Source organism: Canis lupus, chromosome 12 (genome assembly GCF_003254725.2).
Source record: "Canis lupus dingo isolate Sandy chromosome 12, ASM325472v2, whole genome shotgun sequence".
NCBI classification, from domain to species: Eukaryota; Metazoa; Chordata; class Mammalia; order Carnivora; family Canidae; genus Canis; species Canis lupus.
Genome location: NC_064254.1, coordinates 35,821,849 through 35,844,737, shown reverse-complemented (window position 1 = coordinate 35,844,737; position 22,889 = coordinate 35,821,849). Strand labels below are relative to the sequence as shown.

The window sequence follows — 22,889 nt, the reverse complement described above, 5'->3', positions numbered from 1 at the left end:
GCTAATAGAGTTGTCTTCTTTTACTGAACCTGCACCCCAAGTCCCAAAATAACATGTAATATTACCTTGAGTAGACTGGACTGTGTAAATATCAACAGTATATTGCTATGAATTTCCTTTTTGAGTGGTGGTGGATGGGTGGAAGTAGATGTTGTTTTGGTTCTTTCTCTCCCCCATAATTAATTCTCTATCTTCTTATTCCTCCCAGAATGGGCTTCTATCTGCACTGCCTTACTTTGGCTGTTGGTTATGTATGATCTTGTCTGGTCAAGCTGCTGACAATTTAAGGGCAAAATGGAATTTTTCAACAATATGTGTCCGAAGAGTTTTTAGCCTAATAGGTAAGTGAAGTGAACCGGGGTTTGTTTTGGTTTAAAGTATTTACTGTAAAAAAATATATATATATTTACTGTGTATATAGTGCTAGGCAAAACAAAAATGATATTAGTCATTTATTTTGTTCACATATTAAAACACTATATTTTAATGCATGTAGTACATTTCTGTACAAGATGATTTGTTCTTTATGAACCATGCATTTGAGGGTTAATATTAATAATGTCCTATTATCACCATCATAGTCTTATAACTATAAAAATATGGCTTGCTTTGCTAAATATCATTTCCAGAATTTTATAAATCACTGTTTTCCACTCTAAGTTTGCAGTGAAAATAATATATTTAAGGGGTGCCTGGGGGGCTCAGTCGGTTAAACATTTGCCTTTGGCTCAGGTCATGATCCTAGGGTCCTAGGATAGACCCCTGCATCTGCTGTTTCTCCCTCTCCCTCTCTGCTTGCCCTGCTTGTGCTCTCTCTCTCTCAGCCAAATAAATAAAATCTTTAATTAATAATAATAATAATATATTTAAGCCTGCATCCCTTTTCTAAGTGGGTACATTTTCAACTTCAAAAACAGTTACTGACATCATTACATTAAATGAGGAGCTATAAATCAAAGAACTCAAAGGAACCATAAATAATCATGTTTCAGACTGCTCTCATAAAGGTAAATTTTAAAACTATCTAGGACAATTATTTCATTTTTCTTTAAAGATCTTAAGTAAGTATAGACCCTAGAAGTCACTGATGGCTATACTTAGGAAATTATATTGTAACAGGGCCCTATTCAGGATGATCCTACAAACACCTGCTGTGCAGCTGCTGCTGGCCGATGCTGTCCTATTCTATTGCTTGCTTACCTCAACTCTCAAGAAATTTTCCACACCTGCAAATGAAACAGACCCCTTTAGATTCGATCCAATCTTCTCTTTTTTGGCTTCCTGTTCACCTGCTCCGTCCAATATGGTAGCCACTATCCATGTATGGCTTTTTGCACTTAATTGAAACTTAAAAATAAGTTCTTCAGCTGCGGTATATACAACATTTCCATCATCACAGAGAGTTATTGGATAGCACTTCTGTAGAACAGAGAAAAAATGGCAACCCACTCATGAAGTCCTTTACTGTTACTTGCATTTTGTGCTTCACTGCCTGTAATAAAATATGTATATTGTTATCAGTTGCTAAAACTGAGATGAATTGTTTTCTAATTTTATTCAATAGAGTTTATTTAATCTTCTTTGGTTATATGAATTTTACTTTATTTTTTTAAAGATTTTATTTATTCATGAGAGACACACACAGAAGCAGAGAGACATAGAGGGAAAAGTAGGCTCCATGCAGGGAGCGCGATGTGGGACTCAATCCCTGAACCCCAGGATCACGCTCTGAGCCAAAAGCAGAGCTCAAACACTGAGCCGTCCAGGCATCCTGGTTATATGAATTTTAAATCTCATTCTGTATCAACTACTGATTCTCTCTGGAACTGTATTTTTCAGTCATTCTCTTCTTGCTCTTTGTAGAACTTTGGCTGAGTCTTGGTCACAAGAATATTTAATAATATTGCATAATGATATTTTCCTTCTACTTTTAGATTAGTTGCATTATGTGTTTTCCAGCAGTTTTTGTTTTGTCATGAAAATGAGTCTTCTATGCAGTACAGTGTTTCTACAGTAGGTGGCAGTAATATCAAATCTCAGATTTATACTTTATTAAGGTAGCCCAACCAAACAGTAACACTGGGGCTTCTTTTTCTGTTCATAACTTTTTAACTCCAGGAATGATTGGACCTGCGGTATTCCTGGTAGCCGCTGGATTTATAGGTTGTGACTATTCATTGGCCGTTGTGTTCTTAACCATATCCACAACACTGGGAGGCTTTTGCTCTTCTGGATTTAGCATCAACCATCTGGATATTGCTCCTTCGTGAGTACTAATATAAAGATTGGCTATGATTGACTTTAAATGCATTGCTTTAAATTGTGACAAAATATATGTAACATGAAATATGCCATTTTAACCATTTTTAAGACACGTTAAATTTTAGATATTTGTGAATACATCTAGAAAATAGTAGTTATAGGCAGTTTGATTTATGGATCTGGAACTCAGAAGAGCATTCTGATTGTAAATGAAAATTAGGGAATAATAATAATACACATTTTGGGGACACCTGGATGGCTCAGTTATTTAAGCATCTGCTTTTGGCTCAGGTCATGATCTCAGGGTCCTGGAATCAAACCCTGTGTCCAGGTCCCTGCTCCGTGGGGAGTCTGCCTCTCCCTCTGCCCCTAACCCCCACTCATTCTCTCTCTCTCTCTCTCTCTCTCTCTCAAATAAATAAAATCTTTTTTAAAAAATCCGCATTTTGAAGTTTTTAAAGATAAGGATTGCCTTGAGAGAGAGTGACAAGCAATCCCAGAACTGGGTCTTGGCAAACACTTAGCACCCAGAACGAGGGGAATAACCAAAACAGGAAACTAAAAAGGTGCAACAAAAGAAATAGAAGGAAAACTCAAGAATCTGATATCAAGGAAGTGAAGATTATCCAATCTCCAATTCAAAAATAGGTTCTGGAAAAGAGATAAAAATTTAGGAATCATCAACATATGAGTAGTGGAATTGGCCATGGAATTGGATAAAATTACTCAGAAAACAATGATGAAATGGGAATTCATCAAGAGAAGAATGTGATGCAAGTATAATTGAAAAGAAGCAGCACAAAAAGGAAAATAAGTAGAGATTGGGATCCCCAAAGGGAGAGATTGAATAACAATGTCAGATGCCACAGAGAAGTCATGTAAAGCAAGAATGAAAATGTTCCTCTCCAGATGGAAAAGTTCATTAAACATCTTGGTAAAAATGCTTCCGTAGAACAAGAAGGATGATAGGCTGCAGTGACTTAAAGAATGAATGGAAAGATAAGGAAGTGAAGATTGGTGACATAAAGCAGGGATTTCAAAAGTGTGATCCTTAGCCCGTCCACATCAAAATCATCAGGAGCACTTGTTAAAAATAAAGCAGAACAACTGGTCACACGGCTGGGGAAGGAATCTGTATTTTGTTGCTCCTTCAAGTTGTTTTCACAGATATTAAAATTTGAGAACCACTGCCAATAAACATCGATTTCAAAACTATAGACTATGAAGAGAGAAGAAGAAAAAGGTAAAGATGGACACATAGTGATGGAAGATGATTTGGGGCTTTTTTTTTAAGGCAAAAGAGACCCAGGTTGTTAATATACTGAGAAAAGTCCAATAAACAAGGGAAGGGTATAAGCTGAAAGAAAAGGGGATTCCTGGGTGGCTCAGCAGTTTGGTGCCTGCCTTCAGCCCAGGGCATGATCCTGGAGTCCCGGGATCGAGTCCCACATCAGGTTCCCTGCACGAAGCCTGCTTCTCCCTCTGCCTGTGTCTCTGCCTCTCTCTCTCTCTGTATCTCTTATGAATAAATAAATAAAATCTTAAAAAAAAAAAAAAGCTGAAAGAAAAAAGTGACAATTACTGATTGGTAGAGGTCACAAAGGAATGAGATTCAGAGCCCATATGGAGGGATTGGTTTTCAAATGAGAAGAAATGGAAGGTAGTGAAGTGGGCTCAGTTAAAGAAAAGTTTTGAAGTGAGTGAGATGAGAACTTGAGAACTGTAGTGGTTCATAATATATCCACAAATTCTTCAACTCTTCTCCCTTTGGAAGATGGAGCCTATTTCCCCCTTCCCTTGAGTGTGGGCTGGATTTAATTGATTTGTTTCTAATGAATATGGCAAAAGTAATGATATCTGACTAGGTCATAAAAGGCATCACAGCAGCTTCCTTGCTGTCTGTCTCAGATGACTCAACTGCCATGTAGGGAGGACACCTAGCAGCCTGGTGGCAAGGCCCACATGGAGGGAGCTGAGACCACTGTCAGCAGCCACACAAGTGAGCTTAGAAGCGAGGAGTCTTCTTCTTCTCCCCGTCTCCCTACTCATGTTTGCTCACTCCTGTGCTTTCTCTCTCTGAAGGAAGGAAGGAAGGAAGGAAGGAAGGAAGGAAGGAAGGAAGGAAGGAAGGAAGGAAATTAATTAATTAATTAATTAATTAATTAAATCCTTCTTAGAATTTAAAAAGAATTTTAAAAACCTAAGTAGATACAAGAAGTAAAAATTGTAAGGAACATAAAATTGGCTCGCTAGCCAGCTAGCCAGAAAGAAGGTTTAATGGAGCTGAAATGTAGTTCAGGATTCATCAGATGCCTTCAGTCCTTCAGAAGCCCTGGAATCTAGCAAAAGCTTCTGGGAAGGGAAAAAAACAAATATACATGGTACCTGCCTCATAAGATTGTTGTGAGGATTAAATAGAACACTCATACAAAAAAAAAAAAAAAAAGAACACACATACACTTGCATATATACTTAGCTGATAATGTAATGCCTTTGCACATAATGCAATAAAGTATTTTTTTCTGGCAACTTTGAGCCAGGTGCCATGACCAGGGTTATTAATGAATCCAAGTAAAATATTAAAGGGATGATTGATGAGCTCTTAGAAAAGAAAATACTGATTACGGGATCCCTGGGTGGCGCAGCGGTTTAGTGCCTGCCTTTGGCCCAGGGCGCGATCCTGGAGATCCGGGATCGAATCCCACGTCGGGCTCCCAGTGCATGGAGCCTGCTTCTCCCTCTGCCTGTGTCTCTGCCTCTCTCTCTCTCTCACTGTGTGCCTATCATAAATAAATAAAAATTAAAAAAAAAAAAAAAAAAAAAGAAAATACTGATTACTAAGGAGCAACCATTGGATCACTAGCAGCCAAAATAGCAAAGTGGTCTAATTTCTCAACATTTTTAGCCTTGTTCATAGAGGGAACACTGTATATTTGGCATATCAGGATTTCAACTAGATCTCCTATGATAATCCTTTTAGATAAGATGAAAAAGACGAATTGGATGTATAATTAGATGGATGTATAATTACTAAATTTCAGTGTCCTAGCATGTTGATTAATGGATCTAGTCATTTAACAAACACTGCCAGGCACTGTACCAAATGTTGAAGACACATGAAAGTAACATGGCCCCTGATTAGCATCTGTACAAGCTTCTGGTGGCTTGGAGGGGTTATAAGGTCATGTCCTGAAGCATATACTTGGATGATGTACAGGTAGGATCCTGGAACTGAGCTTCAAGCATCAGCTGAGTGGTTGAGCTTCACATCCTAAAGGCTCTGTTCTAGCCATAGTATTTTGTAAGTCATGAGTCAAAAAAGACATTTATTGGGGGATCCCTGGGTGGCGCAGCGGTTTGGCGCCTGCCTTTGGCCCAGGGTGCGATCCTGGAGACCCGGGATCAAATCCCACGTTGGGCTCCTGGTGCATGGAGCCTGCTTCTCCCTCTGCCTATGTCTCTGCCTCTCTCTCTCTCTGTGTGTGACTATCATAAATAAATAAAAATTTTAAAAAAGACATTTATCTAGATATGGCATGAAACTAAACAGTTTAATAACATAAATGATACCAAAAAATAATTTTAGAAGTTGGGAGAATGGTAAGTACACGTATGCACCAGATTTGTGATTGCAATTACCATATGCATGTATGTGAACAACTTTTCACAGTAACTTTTAAAAGTATATAGCTGTGGAGGATCCCTGGGTGGCTCAGCGGTTTGGCGCCTGCCTTTGGCCCAGGATGCTATCCTGGAGTCCCAGGATCGAGTCCCACGTCAGGTTCCCGACATGGAGCCTGCTTCTCCCACCTCCTGTGTCTCTGCCTCTCTCTCTCTGTCTATCATAAATAAATAAATAAATAAATAAATAATCTTTTTTAAAAAGTATATAGCTGTGCAAATGTAAGGTAAGCTCATCAAAGTGAAAATTATTTCCCTCCCTTATATTTTGATTTACCCTTTCAGATGAGCTTTCAGCTTTTATTATCCAGCTAAAATTTCTTGGTTCAAAGGATACTAGTTGTTTCTAGTTCTCGGTGTTTTGTTTACCTGGGAGATTACATATCTTATGACCATGTGGTTGTTCAGTTGCTTTTTGTTTGGTAACAACTGAGTGCCCGTACACTGGGTAACGCCCTGATAGTCAGAACAAGAACATTTGAGGACCACAGACTTTTAAGCATTCAGCACTGGAGCTTATGGGGAAAAAATAAGCTCAAGAAAACTGGTATTTCCTACAGATTGAGTTCAATGATAGCTATATTATTAACAAGGAAGTATTATAGATGATAACCTTGTAATATTAAATACTGATTTGGAATTATCAGACAAATTGGGTAACATTTTACAGTCTTTCTTCATTTTATAGTATGGAGATACCAATCCCTACCTCATGGAGTAGATTTTACTATTTTTTTTTTTTTAATTTTTATTTATTTATGATAGTCACACAGAGAGAGAGAGAGAGAGAGAGAGGCAGAGACATAGGCAGAGGGAGAAGCAGGCTCCATGCACCGGGAGCCCGACGTGGGATTCGATCCCAGGTCTCCAGGATCGTGCCCTGGGCCAAAGGCAGGCGCTAAACCACTGCGCCACCCAGGGATCCCAGATTTTACTATTAAAATGGGATATATATGAAATACTTAGAGCCATGCTGACATAAGGTTTTTCAGTAAACAATCAGGATTCCTGTTAACATTATAGATGTGTTCATGGTATTTTCTAAGCCTTTTCTTCTCTAGATTAAACTAGAGAGTTTCTGTGGATAATTGTGTTGCCCTAATACAGGGGAATTGGAGAGATTTTTAACTATTAATCCCACAGCATTCTACTACTCCACTGGCACAACATGCAGACTGACTGTACAACATGTTTTTTTCCAAGCAGTCATCCATCTCTCATGGCCCTTCCTGGCCAGTGTAATATAAATACTTGAATGAATTTCTCAGTGCTGACATTTAGGATTTCACAGCATTCATCTGCACTTAATATCTGTCACTTAAAAGGCCTGGCAACATTGCATTGATTCCTCCTACTGCCAAGGTGTTAATGGTTTAAAAAAAAAAAAAAAAAAGGTTCTGCCAAGCTTGGCTAATTTAAGATAAACTCCCTAAAGGGTATAAGGCAAAAAGACCTGTGCCATATTCTTTTGTTATTATATCCAATATGAATGAGTTTTGAACATAAAAATTTGTGATGTTTATAGATCATTGAATTAGGTTCAGCAGGATGTTTTATTTAGGCACTGTATTAGTAAACTCAGGCTGCACTCAAAATACCATAGACTGGGTAGCTTAAGAAAATAGTTTATTTTCTCACAGTTCTGGAAGCTGAAAGTCTGAGATCAGGGTATCAGCATGGTCAGGTACTGGTGATAGTTATTTTCCTTATTTACAGACAGCCTCCTTCTCCCTGTGTCCTCACATAGCCTTTCTTTGGTAAATATAGAAATAGAGCCATTTCTCTCTTTCCCTCTCCTTATAAAGCCACCAGTCCTATTGGGTTAAGACCCTACACTTATTTAACCTTAATTACCTCCTTAAAGCTGTATTTCCAAAAGCAGTCACAGCGAGGGTTAGGGCTTCAACATATGAATTTTGGGAGGACATAGTTCAGTCCACATTAGGCACTTGTCCATATCCAAAATAGGGAGAGAAACTTCAGATTAGTCATCTGCAACCATGATAATGAGGATCCTAAATACTAATAGAAATAGTAATATCCCACAATATGACTGTATGGACTAATAAATATCAAGCTTTTTAAATTTTATTTTATTTTATTTTATGATAATACTGATAATTTTGTGAAAATTAAAAGTTTTTGGGACAGCTGGGTGGCTCAGTCAGTTAAGCCTCCAACTCTTGATTCTGGCTCAGGTCATAAGGGTCATGAGATCAAACCCCAAGGTAGGCTCTATGCTAGGTGTGGAGTCTGCTTAAGACCAGCTCTCTCTCTTGCTACTCCACCCTCCACCCTACCCACCCACCACCCCCTCACTGCTTACACTCGCTCACTCTCTCTCAAAAAAAGTTCCAATTGGACTTTATATATACCTAGATGATTTTTATGAAAAATAAATTATATGTGCCATTTACTTAACCAATTTTTAACTGCATCACTACCTTAAAATTTTCTTGCTAAAAATATCAGAGCTAAATCTAATGCACCCTTTGTGCATTTTTTGGTTACACACACACACACATACACACGCACACACAATGTATACCAAACTCATCTACTTTTGAGAAGTGTGTGAGGAGTTAGCTATAAGCACATACATAAGTAGAACATATAAGTTGTGAAATGGTTATGTTCAGTATTATCTCATTTGCATAATAATATTAGAAATATATACATATAAACAAAAATAGGACATTTACCAAAGTGTTAATCTTGATTATTTCTATATGGGAGGACTATGGGTAATTTTATTTTCTTTTTTTTTTTAATTTTTGGTAATTTTATTTTCTTCTTAGTTTTTTTGTTTGTTTTTTAGTTTTCAACAATGAAAAAGATTTTCTAATCAGGAAATAAATTCTTTTTTTTTTTTTTTTCTGAAAAACTGTAAGATACACCAAACTTCCTATCTAATACAGTCATATATGAAAATCAATCTCAACACTTTGTAAATCACTGTAAAAAGGATTTTCATTTCAGAGGCTATGTTCCCCTATATAATGATAGAATGCTAATTAATGAAATGGAAATTTTTCACTAGCTAAATATAATCTATCTTAGTAAGACATTTCATTTAGACATGAAATGTCATACAGAGTATTCTAGAAGTAGTATAGCTGTCTGTTGAAAGAAGCTACTTAAATGTGTAACACAATCATAAACGTCTATGAAAATGTTTCTGCAGGTATGCTGGTATCCTCCTGGGCATCACAAATACATTTGCCACTATTCCAGGAATGGTTGGGCCTGTCATTGCTAAAAGTCTGACCCCTGATGTAAGTAGATAATTTGCTTATGAATTGCAAAGGTCTATGCAGTTCACTTGAACTTGCACATCTATGTCAAAATTTAATATATTTTAATTAAGAGTAAAATTCTGAATGTTTATACTTATGCAATTCTTTATATCAACAAAAAACTAAATGCCATAATGGACAGGAAGGTATATTTTCAAAGAACACTCTTTGGTTTTTAGACAGAACAATAGAACTCAGTTCAGTGAAGTTCCATGTCATAGCTGACACCACACAAGTACTTAAAAGTGGTGCTATTATACAAGAGAAATAATTTATGTATTTGATTTCAACAAAGACAAACTGGCGATGTAAAGCTATTCAAGAATTAGATCCACAAAGGTGAGGTATCAGGAAATCATATGGCAAAGAATACAGAACAGGGGAAATGATCAACACTGAGAGGAGCAGAAGACTTGTAAAGACATGGTAGATGTCTTCACATATTGAAGGGCAACTACATGAAAGATGGTGACTTATCTTGGCAGTTCCATGAAGAGAAATAATGAGAACATAATGGGAAATTTTTCTGTTTCAAGCTGTCTACTATATGGAATGGGCTGCTTTATGAGTTAGTGAGCCCTGAAATAGTCAAACATTCTAGGGCATATCATGAGTGATTATTAATATGCCAGATACTGAGGATCCAAAGGCAAAATAACAAGCTTCTACACTCAAGAAACTCATCATTTAGAGATTGCATGTGATCAAATAAAGTCCAGTATGATGAATGCTGCAGAAAATAATGTCTGCAGAGTGCTGTGGGCACAGGGGAGGGAACACACAATTTGTGGGGAAGGATCCCTGGAGGAGTGAGCAGGGTGTGGGAAGGGCACTGAACCTCCAAAATACCATGTGCCTAGGGTTGGTTCTGCCTCAAGCTGGAAGGTGGCATGGTGCCACATCAGTAAGCAGAGACTCAGTACTGTCAAAGTTGCCCACAATGTGTAGGAAATAAAAATAAATAACCTCCAACTCCAATTTCTACTGTTTAAAAAAATCTAAAGCTTGGTGAAATATATTTTTCAAGAAGCTGACTTAAACCTCTAAAAGAGACTTAATTTTCTTTTTGTCTCTGTGATCAAATTAACACCATCTAATCCTTAGGATTTCAGGATACGCTTACAAACTTTCTTATTACCAAATATACTGATTTCAGGCATATGTGTTCACCACAGTGAATGTTCTATTTCCTCTCTGTTCCCATCATTTTTTATTTTTGAGATTTATTTATTTAAAAGAGAGATTGTGCACACAGGGGGAGGGGGAGAGGGAAACAAGCAAACTCCACACTGAGCAGGGAGCCTGACCAGGGCCTCGATCTCAGGGGATCGTGACCTAAGCTGAAGTCAAGAGTCGGATGCTTAACTGACTCAGCCACCGAGGCGCCCCTGCTCCCATTTTTTCTAATTCCTTACTTGAACAACCCCATGTCTTCTTGTTACTGTTTTCTCTCACTTAATAGAAAGGGATGTTGGGAAAGTTGTGTGTTGTTTTTTGTTTTCCCTAAAATTCTGTCTCAACATGGTCACATCAGAAATGTTTAACCCTATCTTTGTGAAGTGTTGTGGCCACATAGTAACCTAAGTCAACGTACTACCATGTATTAATTTCACTCATTATGGATAATTGTATTATTTCTGCAAGGGATATCTGGATTCCTCAGAGTCTTGAATGTTTGTCAAGTGGGAACTGAACTGGATTTTGGATTTGCTATCATAGCATTTGTTTAATGTTATTAAAAGACTATTATTTTTTAAATTGAAAAATGGGCACCTGAGTGGCTGAGTCAGCTGAGCATCAGACTCTTGATTTAGGCTCAAGTCATGATCTCCGGGGTAATGAGATAGAACCCTACATCTGGCATCTGCACTCAGTGTGGGGTCTGCTTGTGACTCTCCCCTCTGCCTCTGCCCCTACCGCTGCTCACACATGCACACACATTCTCTCTCTCAAATTAATTAAATCTTAAAAAAAAAAAAAAAAGGAAAAGCACATATTTGTCTTTACAATTTTAACTGCTGACAATTAAAAATTACTTCACTGCCTCAAAAACTTTGTGGAATGAGCCTAGTACAAGTAAGTAATATTGTTAGCTTGTCTAAATAGTTACTAAAATTTAAGATGGATTTCTAAGATTTTTTTTTCACCAGAATACATGCATCTCAGATAAGCATAACATAACAACAGAGTGCTTCCTTTCCCCATGATTTTCCTTTTTCCCTATGTGAATGACCTCATGCTAGCCTCCTAGTGCCTTTCCTTTTTCTTCCTCATTACCAATTCCCCTGCTTGTTTTTCTTTTCTAAATGCTGCAAATGTAGCATTCTAGTTAAATTGACATTGCAAAATGGGCAGCCCCGGTGGCGCAGCGGTTTAGCGCCACCTGCAGCCCGGGCGTGATCCTGGGGACCCAAGATCGAGTCTTGCGTCGGGCTCCCAGCATGGAACCTGCTTGTCCCTCTGCCTGTGTGTGTGTGTGTGTGTCTCAATAAATAAATAAAATCTTTAAAAAAAATCCAAAAAATGGTTGTTAGTCACATGACCCAGAAATTAGCTAACTGCCTGATGTTTTTATACCACTGTGTTATATGCTGAACAATTGTGTTCTGTTGATCTCCTAACTGGCAAATCCCATACATGTCCTGTTTTGTGAACCACTCAAGAGTTCTGTGTGCCAGGACTGAAAGTGGAAATTTCAAGTCCATCTTAACTCACCCTTACTTGATCTATCACTTTTATCTCCTATCTAAGAACTTGGAAGATGATGGACAGCATATTACTTTCCTAGTAACACATGATTGAAAAACACGTGTTTTATTTTTAGTAAACTTGAGTAAACTTTGAGTAAATAGTATTTACTGCTGTAAAGCAGCCCAGTGGCGCAGTGGTTTAGCGCCACCTGCAGCCCGGGGTGTGATCATGGAGACCTGGGATCGAGTCCCATTGTCGGGCTCCCGGCATGGAGCCTGCTTCTCCCTCTGCCTGTGTCTCTGCCTCTCTCTCTCTCTCTCTCTCTCTCTCTCTAAATACATAAATAAATAATCTTTTTAAAAAATAAATAGTATTGTAAAGATACACAAATCCTAAGTATATGGCTGGATGAGTTTTCACAAAGTCAATACACTTGTGTAACCAACACCCAATCAAGAAACTTGTGTAACCAACACCCAATGTTACCTCTCTTGTAAAGCCTCTGGGTACTCCTTGCTCCCATTGCCCTTGCACCCCTGCCAAGAGGAACGTTTTAATGAAACTTTTAACACTATGGATTAGTTTTGTGTGGTTTTGAGCTCTTATATAATGGAATTTTATATAATGCAGTCATTCAATACGTACTCTTTTTGTCTGGCTTCTTCTGCTTAGCATTTTGTTTGTGAGATGCATCCATATTGTTGTAGCTCATTCATTTTAGTTACTATATAGTATTCAATTGAACAAATACACCACGATTTCACGGTTGATAGACATTTCGGTTGTTTTCACCATGAGGCCTTTATGTATAATGCTTCTGTTGTAACAGTCTTGTCGACCCCACCTTTTCCACAAAGTGAACTATAAACAAAACTTATTCTCATGTGCATGTTTTTCTTTCTTCCTATAGAACACTATTAGAGAATGGCAAACAGTTTTCTATATTGCTGCTGCTATAAATGTGTTTGGTGCCATTTTCTTCTCACTATTCGCCAAAGGTGAAGTGCAAAACTGGGCTCTCGATGATCGACATGGACACAGAAACTGAAGGAACCAATAAATAATCCTGTCTCTATTAATGTATTTTTTGTTTATCATGTAACCTAAAAGTGCCTTTGATATTTTAAATGTATATGCAGTCTATGTATAAGAAAAAAAATTGTATGAAATTTTTAAGGCTTGTAATCATGAAATGTCACAAGTTGCCAGATTGGTAAAATGAGCTGTTTTTAATTATAATAACATGTATCCTGGAACTTACCCTTGAGGGTCACATATCTGGCTGTAAATCAGGCAATAGAAAGTATGGGAGTTCTATTTATTTTTAAGGACCATACTTGAAGGAATGAGCTGAAGTGAACACCTCTATACCTTTGCTTAATTAAACTAGATAATAATTCTCAGGTCTTGACAAACACCTGTTTTTGACCACTTTCCTCATAAAAATTATTTGTTGGCAGAAATCTGTAACACTTAGGTCTCAAACTGTACCCTCTCCACGGAGCTGCCAGCCACTGTATAATTTGGCCTGGCAGCCACACCAAGGGAAGCATGCCCAGGCAGCTGCCAAGCATTCCCTCCCTGACTTCAGGGACAGTGCCCAGCATTTACCAGAGCCGCATCCAAGACCAGAGTCAGTGCCAAGTCTTCAGATGGCGTTCTTCCTCTGGGGGCTGTTAATGTGTCGATAAGCCCTGAGGAGGCCCAGGCAGCAAGATCCACTGCCGTGGCTTCGATGCATCCTCACACCTTAACCTTGCCAGCACGCTGGAATATTGATGGGCATGTGACCTGCAAGACAACAGTGTGATGCCCAGTTAACCACAAATAATATCATCCTTGAGTTAAACTACTTTCATGTGGATAAGAATGTAAATTTCCAAGTCCTGTGTTCAATGAGCTTCACCAGAGTAAGTAAAAAAAAGATTTTTTTACAATTCTCACATTTTTTCCCATTTATCTACATGGAAGCTTCTAGTTGCAGTTTAAAGTTGAAGTGGCTTTCATTTGGCCACATCACCTACAACCAGTGGTGTAATCATCCTTACTTCCAGTTCTTGACATCATCTTTTCCAGCTTTTCCCTGAACCATCTTCCAGTGGTTTTTGACCATGCTTCGAGGGCATCTATGTGATTTAGAACTCAATTTATGTTTTGTTATGTTTGTTTAACACCACTTGTAACATTTTAAGTAAAACTGATTAATGTAATATGATGTGGATACATTTCTGTAAATTTATTTTTAAACTTGTAAATAGCCTTAAGTTGCTAAGGTGATATTTCTTTTATAAATCATCAAAATAAACATTTTTGGATGGATTTTTGGATCTGACAGCCCTATGGGATTCTCTAGTGTCCTGAGTGGCTATTTTACATCCCTGCCATCCTCGAGTCACCAGGCTACCTCCACGTGCCCCTGTGCCACCCCCAGCCCAAGGAGACTTAGGGCATCTAAGTGATAGAGCATTAGGAATCTCTGGCCAGGGGCACCTGGGTGGCTCAGTGGTTAAGCATCTGCTTTCGGCCCAGCATAATCCTGGGGTCCTGAGATCATATCCCACAGCGGGCTCCTCTCAGGAGGCCTGCTTCTCCCTCTCTCTATGTCTCTGCCTCTCTCTGTGTGTCTCTCATGAATAAATAAATAAAATGTTAAAAAAAAAAAAAAAGAATCTCTGGCCGTCAGCCTACCCTTCCTGGCTCTGCAAAGGGCCCACTCTTCTCCCTGAAGCATTTGACTACACCACAGATGATACCGTCTCTGACCTCCTCTAATTCCTTGCTTTCATAATTCCTCTATTTGCTTCTTCAATTTCTACCTCTCTTGTTCTTTTCCTTCTGTCCCAAAGACACTCAAGTCTTCTCTAGTCTTAAAAAACAAAAATACAAAACAAACAAACAAACAAAATACAAAATTCTTCTGGGGACATTACACCCACAGGTACATAAAGACTATGTCTACAATGATATTCAAGAAACCAGAAACAGTGGTTACCTCTGGAGAGAATGAAAATAGGCAACCAGGAGTAGGAAAGAGAATTAATTTTCATCTTACCAAATGTGGCAGTGTAACCATTTAACTTAAAGAATCATTAAAAAAAAAAAAAAAAAAACACCTGTTGCTCAAGCTACTGTGTAATCACCACCAGGTTTTCAGCTGCCAGTTGGACATCCCCAACTGGCTATCTTCTCTGCGCTTGGGATTTCTTTAAGCCCAACCTCTCTCCCTCACCCCCACCCCCACTAAAACCCTCTCTTCCCACCACTTTCCTTATGCTTGTTAGGAGCTCCATTTCCCTGGTTACCTCAGCTTGGGCTGGGAACCACTTTTTTATTCCCCCCCATCCTCCTCTGCCCCACCCCTAACATGGTGTATAATTATTAACCACCTGTCTTTTCCATTCCAGTTTTTCAAGTCTCTGGAACTTTTTCTTTCTGGTTTTTTTTTTTTTTTTTTTTTGAACTTTTTTTTTAAATCCCTCTCCCATCTTCTAAATATGATCTGTGTGACTTTTGTTTCCACCTGGAATAGGAGTTAAATGTCATCACTGCCTTGAGTCTGATCTGTCCAACTGCCACACATACTGCGTTATTGGTCCCAACACACCTCATCTCGCTGAATAGGATGCTCCCCCAAGCTGAACCCTACCCCCACTTCCCTTTACCCAGTAAACTACCCAGCAGCCTACCCTCCTCACTCCTAGGCCTCCTATCCCATCCTCATCTCCCACCACACTTGGTCGCAGTGACATCTGGCTACTTAACTCTTCCCCCACCTGCTTGCCATTGTCCCTCACCTCCACACCTTCACCAAATTCATTCTTTGGACCTGCAAAAGTCACTCTTCACCCCCACCTATTTCATGACCGTTGACTTTCTCCAACTCCTAGAGGTGGTCTCTTCTTCCCATCCACTGAAATATCATATTACTATTTTCAGTTTTTTCTTTTTTTTAAATTCAAGGACTCAGTGTCAGGAAAAGATCATTCATTCATTCATTCAACAAACCAGAATATCTACTCTCTGCTAGGCACTAAGGATACAGATATGCATTTGACACAGTCCTTTCACTGTAGGCCTTCCTGGAGCTCAGTCAGACACCCAGGTCTCCTTGCTTTTCCATGGCCTTTTCTTTGTAACAGGTATGAATTTGTTTGTGTAATCTCCCTGTTAGATTCATTGAAAGCACCTCGAAGGCAAAGTACACTTAGTTCATCTCAGCACTGTCTCCCTCATAACAATATATGCTTTGTCTCAATATTTTATTTTCCTAAAAAATATTTTGCAAATCAACCTTTGGTTAAATGGACTATATCTTGAATTTTTCATCTCCTGTATTGTTCTTCTCAATATTTTTTCCCATAAAAAAAATAAATAAATGTACCGACTGACATCTTTTAACGAAGAAATGACATGCTAGCCTTGAAATGGAGTATAAGTGGCAGTCATGGTAAATGGTTTTGAATATATTTAAGAATAGCTTAGTTCTAGATAAGCAAAATGCTGCTCCCAGTTATGCAACAAATATTTATTGAGCATTCATTACGAACCAGGCTTTGTTCTTTGCACCCAGGGTACAGCAGTGAAGAAAAGCAAATCTCTTCTTTCATCGAGCTCACGTTCTAGTTTATTCCCCTTCATAGGCTCCAGTTTGAAACGTTCCATGTAAAAACATTATTATCCACCCAACAATCAAAGGCAGTGGGAGTGAGTGTGCCGGCTGAACTTGAGAATCAGAGGTAGGAAAGAAATGGAGGCAAAGGCTGAAGTCAGCAGTCTGTATTAACCATCGCAATGTCCCTCTTGCCCTAGCCTATGTTTCATTTTCAAGAAATCAGAAATAGAGACGTTTGAATTTGGACCCTGGTGCAAAGTAAAGAATCTCCTCTCTAGGGGTAGTGTGTCACTGTTCTATTTTTTTTTTTTTTAAATTTTTATTTATTTATGATAGTCACACACAGAGAGAGAGAGAGGCAGAGACGTAGGCAGAGGGAGAAGCAGGCTCCATGCACCGGGAGCCCGATGTGGGATTCGATCCCGGGTCTCCAGGATCGCGCCCTGGGCCAAAGGCAGGCACTAAACCGCTGCGCCACCCAGGGATCCCCTGTGTCACTGTTCTAAATAAAATTCCCTCAACAGGGAAATATCAATAAGAGTATTTAGAAGGCAGGAAGAGCACCAGAGGAAGTGGCCTGGTTCCCCTCTGGAAAAGCATGGGTTAGTGCCTCAGACAAATAGACCTGGGGTAAATGTCTAATTTCAGTTAAAGAATAAATTATCTCTTTCATAGAAATGTAAATTAAGATGGATCACAAAGACTTTTCAGATGCCTTTGCCTTTTAGAGTAACCCTAAGCAGAAAAGCCAAATATAAAAGTTGTGCTCTGAGTAATAAAGAAAGCACTTTCTAGAAGCTCCTGGGAGGGAAAGCTCTGAGTACACCCAATATTGAAAACAAATGACATGTAACAAATTTTCTGCCACCCTTTTTCATGTGCTCTGATGGGGAAAAACACTAGTAAATTTCCAAGCGCCTGTTTACTTTCACTTTATCTTGATGCGGGAGGAGGAGGAAACTTAGAAGTTCCCCGTCACTGGCGATCCTGTGCTGGTAAAGTGAGAAGCCACTAGTGCAACGGCTGAAAAGTCTTTCAACCACCACCTGTTTCCCTGCACAGGCCTTCACCCGCGAGAGGCCGCACTTTGGCCAGGGGGAGCCCTACCATCCTAAATAGCACATTAAGTCTCTTCTTCAAGTGCTCTTTTTGGCAGAAGCAACTGAAATGTGCCAGCGTTTCAAAAAAGGCACAGCCTCTCAGCATCCAGCGTGGATATTGACCCCTGCCTCCCGGTACAGCACCACCAGCAGCCCGTTCTCGGCCTCTTAACCACTTCACACACTCCACAGCCTGAAACTTGAGCTTGCCACGGAGTTTGGTTGAGATTGAAGGTGATCTGGATAGGATACAGTCTGGTCTTTCTAATGCTCAAGAACTGTTCAGTGTGAAGGATCCGGATGCTGTTGCAGGAAATTCAAGTGTGCATATCTGATAAATTACCTACATAAAATGTTATAGTGCACTTTTTTTTTTAACATCAATAAGCTATTTCAGATGCCTGCAGTGCTTTGGATTGTTCGATCATCAGTAGTAGGAAGTTGATCCCCAGACATTCACAGGATTCTCTTTGTGATCACCTCCAGCTAGAGAGAAGCACAGAGAGACAAGAGCATTTGTGCAGCGCCCTCAATACAATCACCTTGCAAATCCAGGGCCAAGACTTATTTCAAGCTGGGATCAGAGATACATTCTCTGACTGTTAATGAAGAGAGATCTCTGGCTCGGCAGGGCCTCAGCCTTCCAAATGCCAACTAAAACCAAATAAGCCCAATGGCTTTACTTATTACATTAGGCCGAAGAAAAATTCTTCAATATCTATCTCTAGCACAGAACCAAATTATTATTTGAAGAACAAAATTGTTTCCTTTTTTTCTTTTAGAGAGTGAGAGCACAAGTGGAGGAGAGCAGAGGGAGAGAGAAGCCTAAGCAGGCTCCATGCTCAGCACAGAGCCCAACTTGGGGCTCCCTCTCACAACCCCAAGATCATGACCTGAACAGAAACCAAGAGTTAGTTGCCTCATAGATTGACCCATCCGGGTGCCCCCAAAATTGTTTCTTATTAGTTGAAAAGATGCCTACAAGAAAGAAGACTTGTGCATAAGGGCACACTGAAGATTTTTACCTTCTCCCTAGTTGTAAAATTAGCCCTGCTTCAGAATGACCCCAGCTGGGACTCCCTTGTATCATTGTCTCATGCATGAAATTAGGGAATATTTCATTTTCCCTAATAATAATAATAAATTATTCTATATTTGTTCTACAGGACTATGAATTTTTAAAATGTTTCCTATAAACCTAAGCATGCCAGGATATAATTCAGTTGCTTCTGTGAAAACTCCTAACTCATTATTTCTACTGACATACTAGGTTGAAACCTTCCATGATTGGGACACTGGTGTGGCGCAACAGACCAACCCTCCCACTCGGTGCCGTTACTGAGGAATAGATTCCCAGGAGAAGAGCTGTTGATATTCCAGTCTTAGTTCCATGAACCTTGTTACTTCAAATTATGGGATGGGAAGCAAGAATTTGGAAGGGGGCGGATCTTGGCTCCCGCTGGGAAGTGAAAGTTCAGAATGCAGGAGAGAAAAATACCTCACCTTGTGTTTTCTATACCTTCTTTCCTACATCTCTTCCTGACTCTGTGACAGGCTCCCCTCCCTGCCATGGCCTCTGTTCTTTCTGGGAGGGTCTCTCAGACACCAGACCTTCTTTTTGCCCTTGCATTTTGACCCACACAATAAAACAGAACTTAACTAGGCTGATGAAGAACAGTGGTGATTTTTGCTCACCAGGGTTAGACTGGCCAGAGGAGCAGGCAGGCATGAGGTGCACATTATTAAATCTTCTGAGTCCCCTTCTTCTACTGTAAGTCTGAAGAGATTGGCAAGAAGAAGAGGATGGAATGGCTTGAATCAGGAATGAGACTGCCACGTGAATAAAAACTACATTAGTTGAGGAAATAGTAAAGACATGTTCAAAATTGGGTATAAAAGTATCTAGTATTATAATGTTATAAATAACAATATTTATAAATTTCCCAGAGTAGAGAATTGGTGTCTGGTATCGTACAAGGGCTCTACATTTAATGTGGGTTGAATTCTCCTCACAGCCCTATTGTGTAGGTATCAAAGCCACCACTTACAGATGAGGAAACTGAGAAAGTCAGACAGCTAAGTGGCAGAGAGAAGCTTCAGTCCAGGTTTTCTGATGTTACAGCAGACTCTTTTCAGTCCTGTGCTGTCTCCATTAGAGAGACATTAGAAATCATGTTTATAGTGTTGATGAACATAAAAATTACAACATTTTTGTAAAGTAATTTTTAAGCCAATATTAAAAAAATATATTCATTGAACTGGAGAGTCTATGTAGGGTAATCTAACCTAAAAAAAAAAATACTTGAACAAGCACTAAACATTTTTTAATACTATCAATTTTCCATCAATAAGTAAATTATTAAATAAGTTATGGTACATTCATAAAAGAGAATACTATGCAGCCATTAAAAAGTGAGAGAGATCTGAATATAAATATAGAAGAAAGTCCATACATTTTGTTAGAGGATGAAAAAGAGTTACCTAACAATATGCATTGTTTTATCCTATTACTTTTTTTTTTTTATGATAGTCACGGGGGGGGGGGGGGGGGGGGCGGGGCAGAGACATAGGCAGAGGGAGAAGCAGGCCCCATGCACCAGGAGCCCGACGTGGGATTCGATCCCGGGTCTCCAGGATCGCGCCCTGGGCCAAAGGCAGGCGCCAAACCGCTGCGCCACCCAGGGATCCCTCCTATTACTTTTATCCAAACAAATTGTGTGTGTATTGATAAATACACAGAAAAAGATCTGTTAATAGCAGTAATGTAAATTAGGAGCTAAACAGAAAAAAATTTTGGAAAATATCTTTAGAGACTAGAAATAGGGACAAAATTAGATGGATTTCACAATATTAAGTATCTTCAGCAGAAGATACCAAAGTAAATGGATGACAGACCAGAGGAGAGATTGCAACATCTTGTCAGTACAAGAGATTCATATCTAGAATATTCAAAGAGCTCCTGCAGGTCAACCAGAAAAAGTCAGAAAACCCAAGAGAAAAATGAGCAAACTATGAATAGATGATTCACTTAACAGAGGACTAGATGTCAAACAAGTACATGGAGAGATGATCCAATTCCCTAGTAATTATAGAAACAAATAGAAATGTAAACTAAAACTATAATGAGATATCACTTTAGATCCACCAGATTGGCAAAAATTAGAAAGTTTGATGCTACCAGGTGTTAGCAAAGGATGGGGGGAGATGAAAATTCTTGTCCATAAGGAGAGCAGAGGGAATATAAACTGGCATATCTGTTCCAGAAAGTGCAATGTAGGTACTTACATAAGAATATGTCCTTTGGGGGATCCCTGGGTGGCTCAGCGGTTTAGCGCCTGCCTTCAGCAAGGGCGCCATCCTGGAGTCCCCGGATCGAGTCCCACGTTGGGCTCCCTGCATGGAGCCTGCTTCTCCCTCTGCCTGTGTCTCTGCCTCTCTCTCTCTCTCTCTCTCTCTCTCTCCCTCTCTCTCCCTATGTCTATCATAAATAAATAAATAAGTAAATCTTAAAAAAAGAAAAGAATATGTCCTTTGACCCTCTCAAAGAATGCCCCCCCACCTGGGTATAGTTGAAGAGTGATATTCGCTTAAGTACTTAAGGAAGTACACACATCACACTGTTTATTGTGACAAGAGTTGGAGGCAACCTAGGTGTCCCTCATTAGAGAAACGTTAAGTTAAATGTGGCAGACGTCTACTATGAAATAATATCACTCAGGAACATGCCAAGACCTCAAAAAGTGTTAAGAAGACTTACAGCACAATGCCACTTCCAAACATTAAAAACCTATACCAAAAAATGTGATATTTTGCAAGAATATTTGCATAATTAAGAACATACAATAAATAATATTAGAGTGGGTGACGATGCAGGGAAGGAGCATGAGAGTAGAGATGGGGAAAGGAGAAAATTAAAAATAAAACAAGACAGTGGGCTTGCCCTGAACATAAACATCTATGAACAGAAGAGAATGAGACAAAAGTAATTTTTTTAAAAGAAAAAATTTATTTTTTATTTTATTTTTTTCTAAAAAAATAAATTTTTATTTATTTATTCGTGAGAGACACACAGAGAGAAACACAGACACAGGCAGAGGGAGAAGCAGGCTCCATGAAGGATCTCGATTCTGGGTCTCCAGATAATGCCCTGGGCTGAAGGCAGCGCTAAACTGCTGAGCCACCAGGGTTGCCCCAACAAAAGTAATTTTTAAGCAGTACTCCCAAAGTGTTGAAGCTGGGACAGAGGAAGAAATACGTCACTTTCTAATGCCCACTTTTCTGAATAATTCTTTTTTTTTTTTTTTTTTTTACAATGAATGTGCATCACTTTGGTAATTAAAAATAAAAATGTCAGGGGCACCTGGCTGGCTCAGTGAGAAGAGCGTGCAACTCTTGATCTCCGGGTTGTAAGTGTGAGCTCCACAATGGGTGTAGAGTTTACCCCCCCCCCCAAAAAGTCACAGAAGAGTAGTTATTGGGAATATTAGAGAAATATTCATAATATATTACCAGGTACAGCACAATTACATTTTATGTTAATTTTCAGGACTTTATTGACATAAAATCTGCCCTTTTTTTTTTAAAGATTTTATTTATTTATTCATTTATCAGAGACAGAGACAGAGGGAGGCCGAGACACAGGCAGAGGGAGAAGCAGGCTCCGCACAGGAAGCCCGACGTGGGACTTGATCCCGGGTCTCCAGGATCACACCCTGGGCCGAAGGTGGTGCCAAATCGCTGAGCCACCCGGGCTGCCCAAAATCCACCTTTTAAAAAGTGTACAATTCAGTTGTTCTTAGTGTATTCGCAGAGTTGTGCAACTGTTCCATATCCAATTCCAGAACATTTCATCACCTCACAATGAAACTCCATATACACACCAGCTGTCACTCTCCATTTCCCCTACCTTCCAACCCCTGCCAACCACTAACCTACTATCTATCTCTACAAATATGCCTGTTCTGGATATTTTATATAAATGGAATCACATAAATGTGGTCTGTGCACCTGGCTTCTTTCCATGTCCTAGTGTGTATCAGCACTTTATTCTTTTTATCCCCAAATAATATTCTATTAAATGGATATACCACTTCCGGTTTATCCACTCATCAGTTGATGAACATATTTTGGATCATTGCCATATTTTGGCAATTAGGAATAATGCTACTATGAACAGTCATATACAGGTGTTTTTATGTGGGCATATGTTTTCAATTCTCTTGAATATAGCGATTCCATTTTTGTTTA

The 22,889-nt window shown here is 39.2% G+C and overlaps 1 protein-coding gene across 6 annotated transcripts in view; it reads left to right on the top strand.

Moving 5' to 3' along the window:
• SLC17A5 (solute carrier family 17 member 5) overlaps window positions 1–22,523 on the top strand; it is a 43,761-nt gene extending 21,238 nt beyond the window's left edge. For 3 of the 6 annotated variants that reach the window (XM_025444598.3, XM_049092250.1, XM_035698034.1), the window contains 4 exons: window positions 209–341; window positions 2,119–2,266; window positions 9,128–9,218; window positions 12,841–14,249. In XM_025444598.3, coding sequence (XP_025300383.1) covers window positions 209–341; window positions 2,119–2,266; window positions 9,128–9,218; window positions 12,841–12,978 — 510 coding nt within the window. In that variant the 3' untranslated portion in view covers window positions 12,979–14,249. Of the gene's footprint in view, window positions 1–208; window positions 342–2,118; window positions 2,267–9,127; window positions 9,219–12,840; window positions 14,250–22,253 lie in introns of those variants that run through there. The other 3 variants (XM_049092251.1, XM_025444600.3, XM_025444601.3) reach the window with 3 other exon arrangements.
• The last annotated feature ends 366 nt before the right edge of the window (window positions 22,524–22,889 follow it).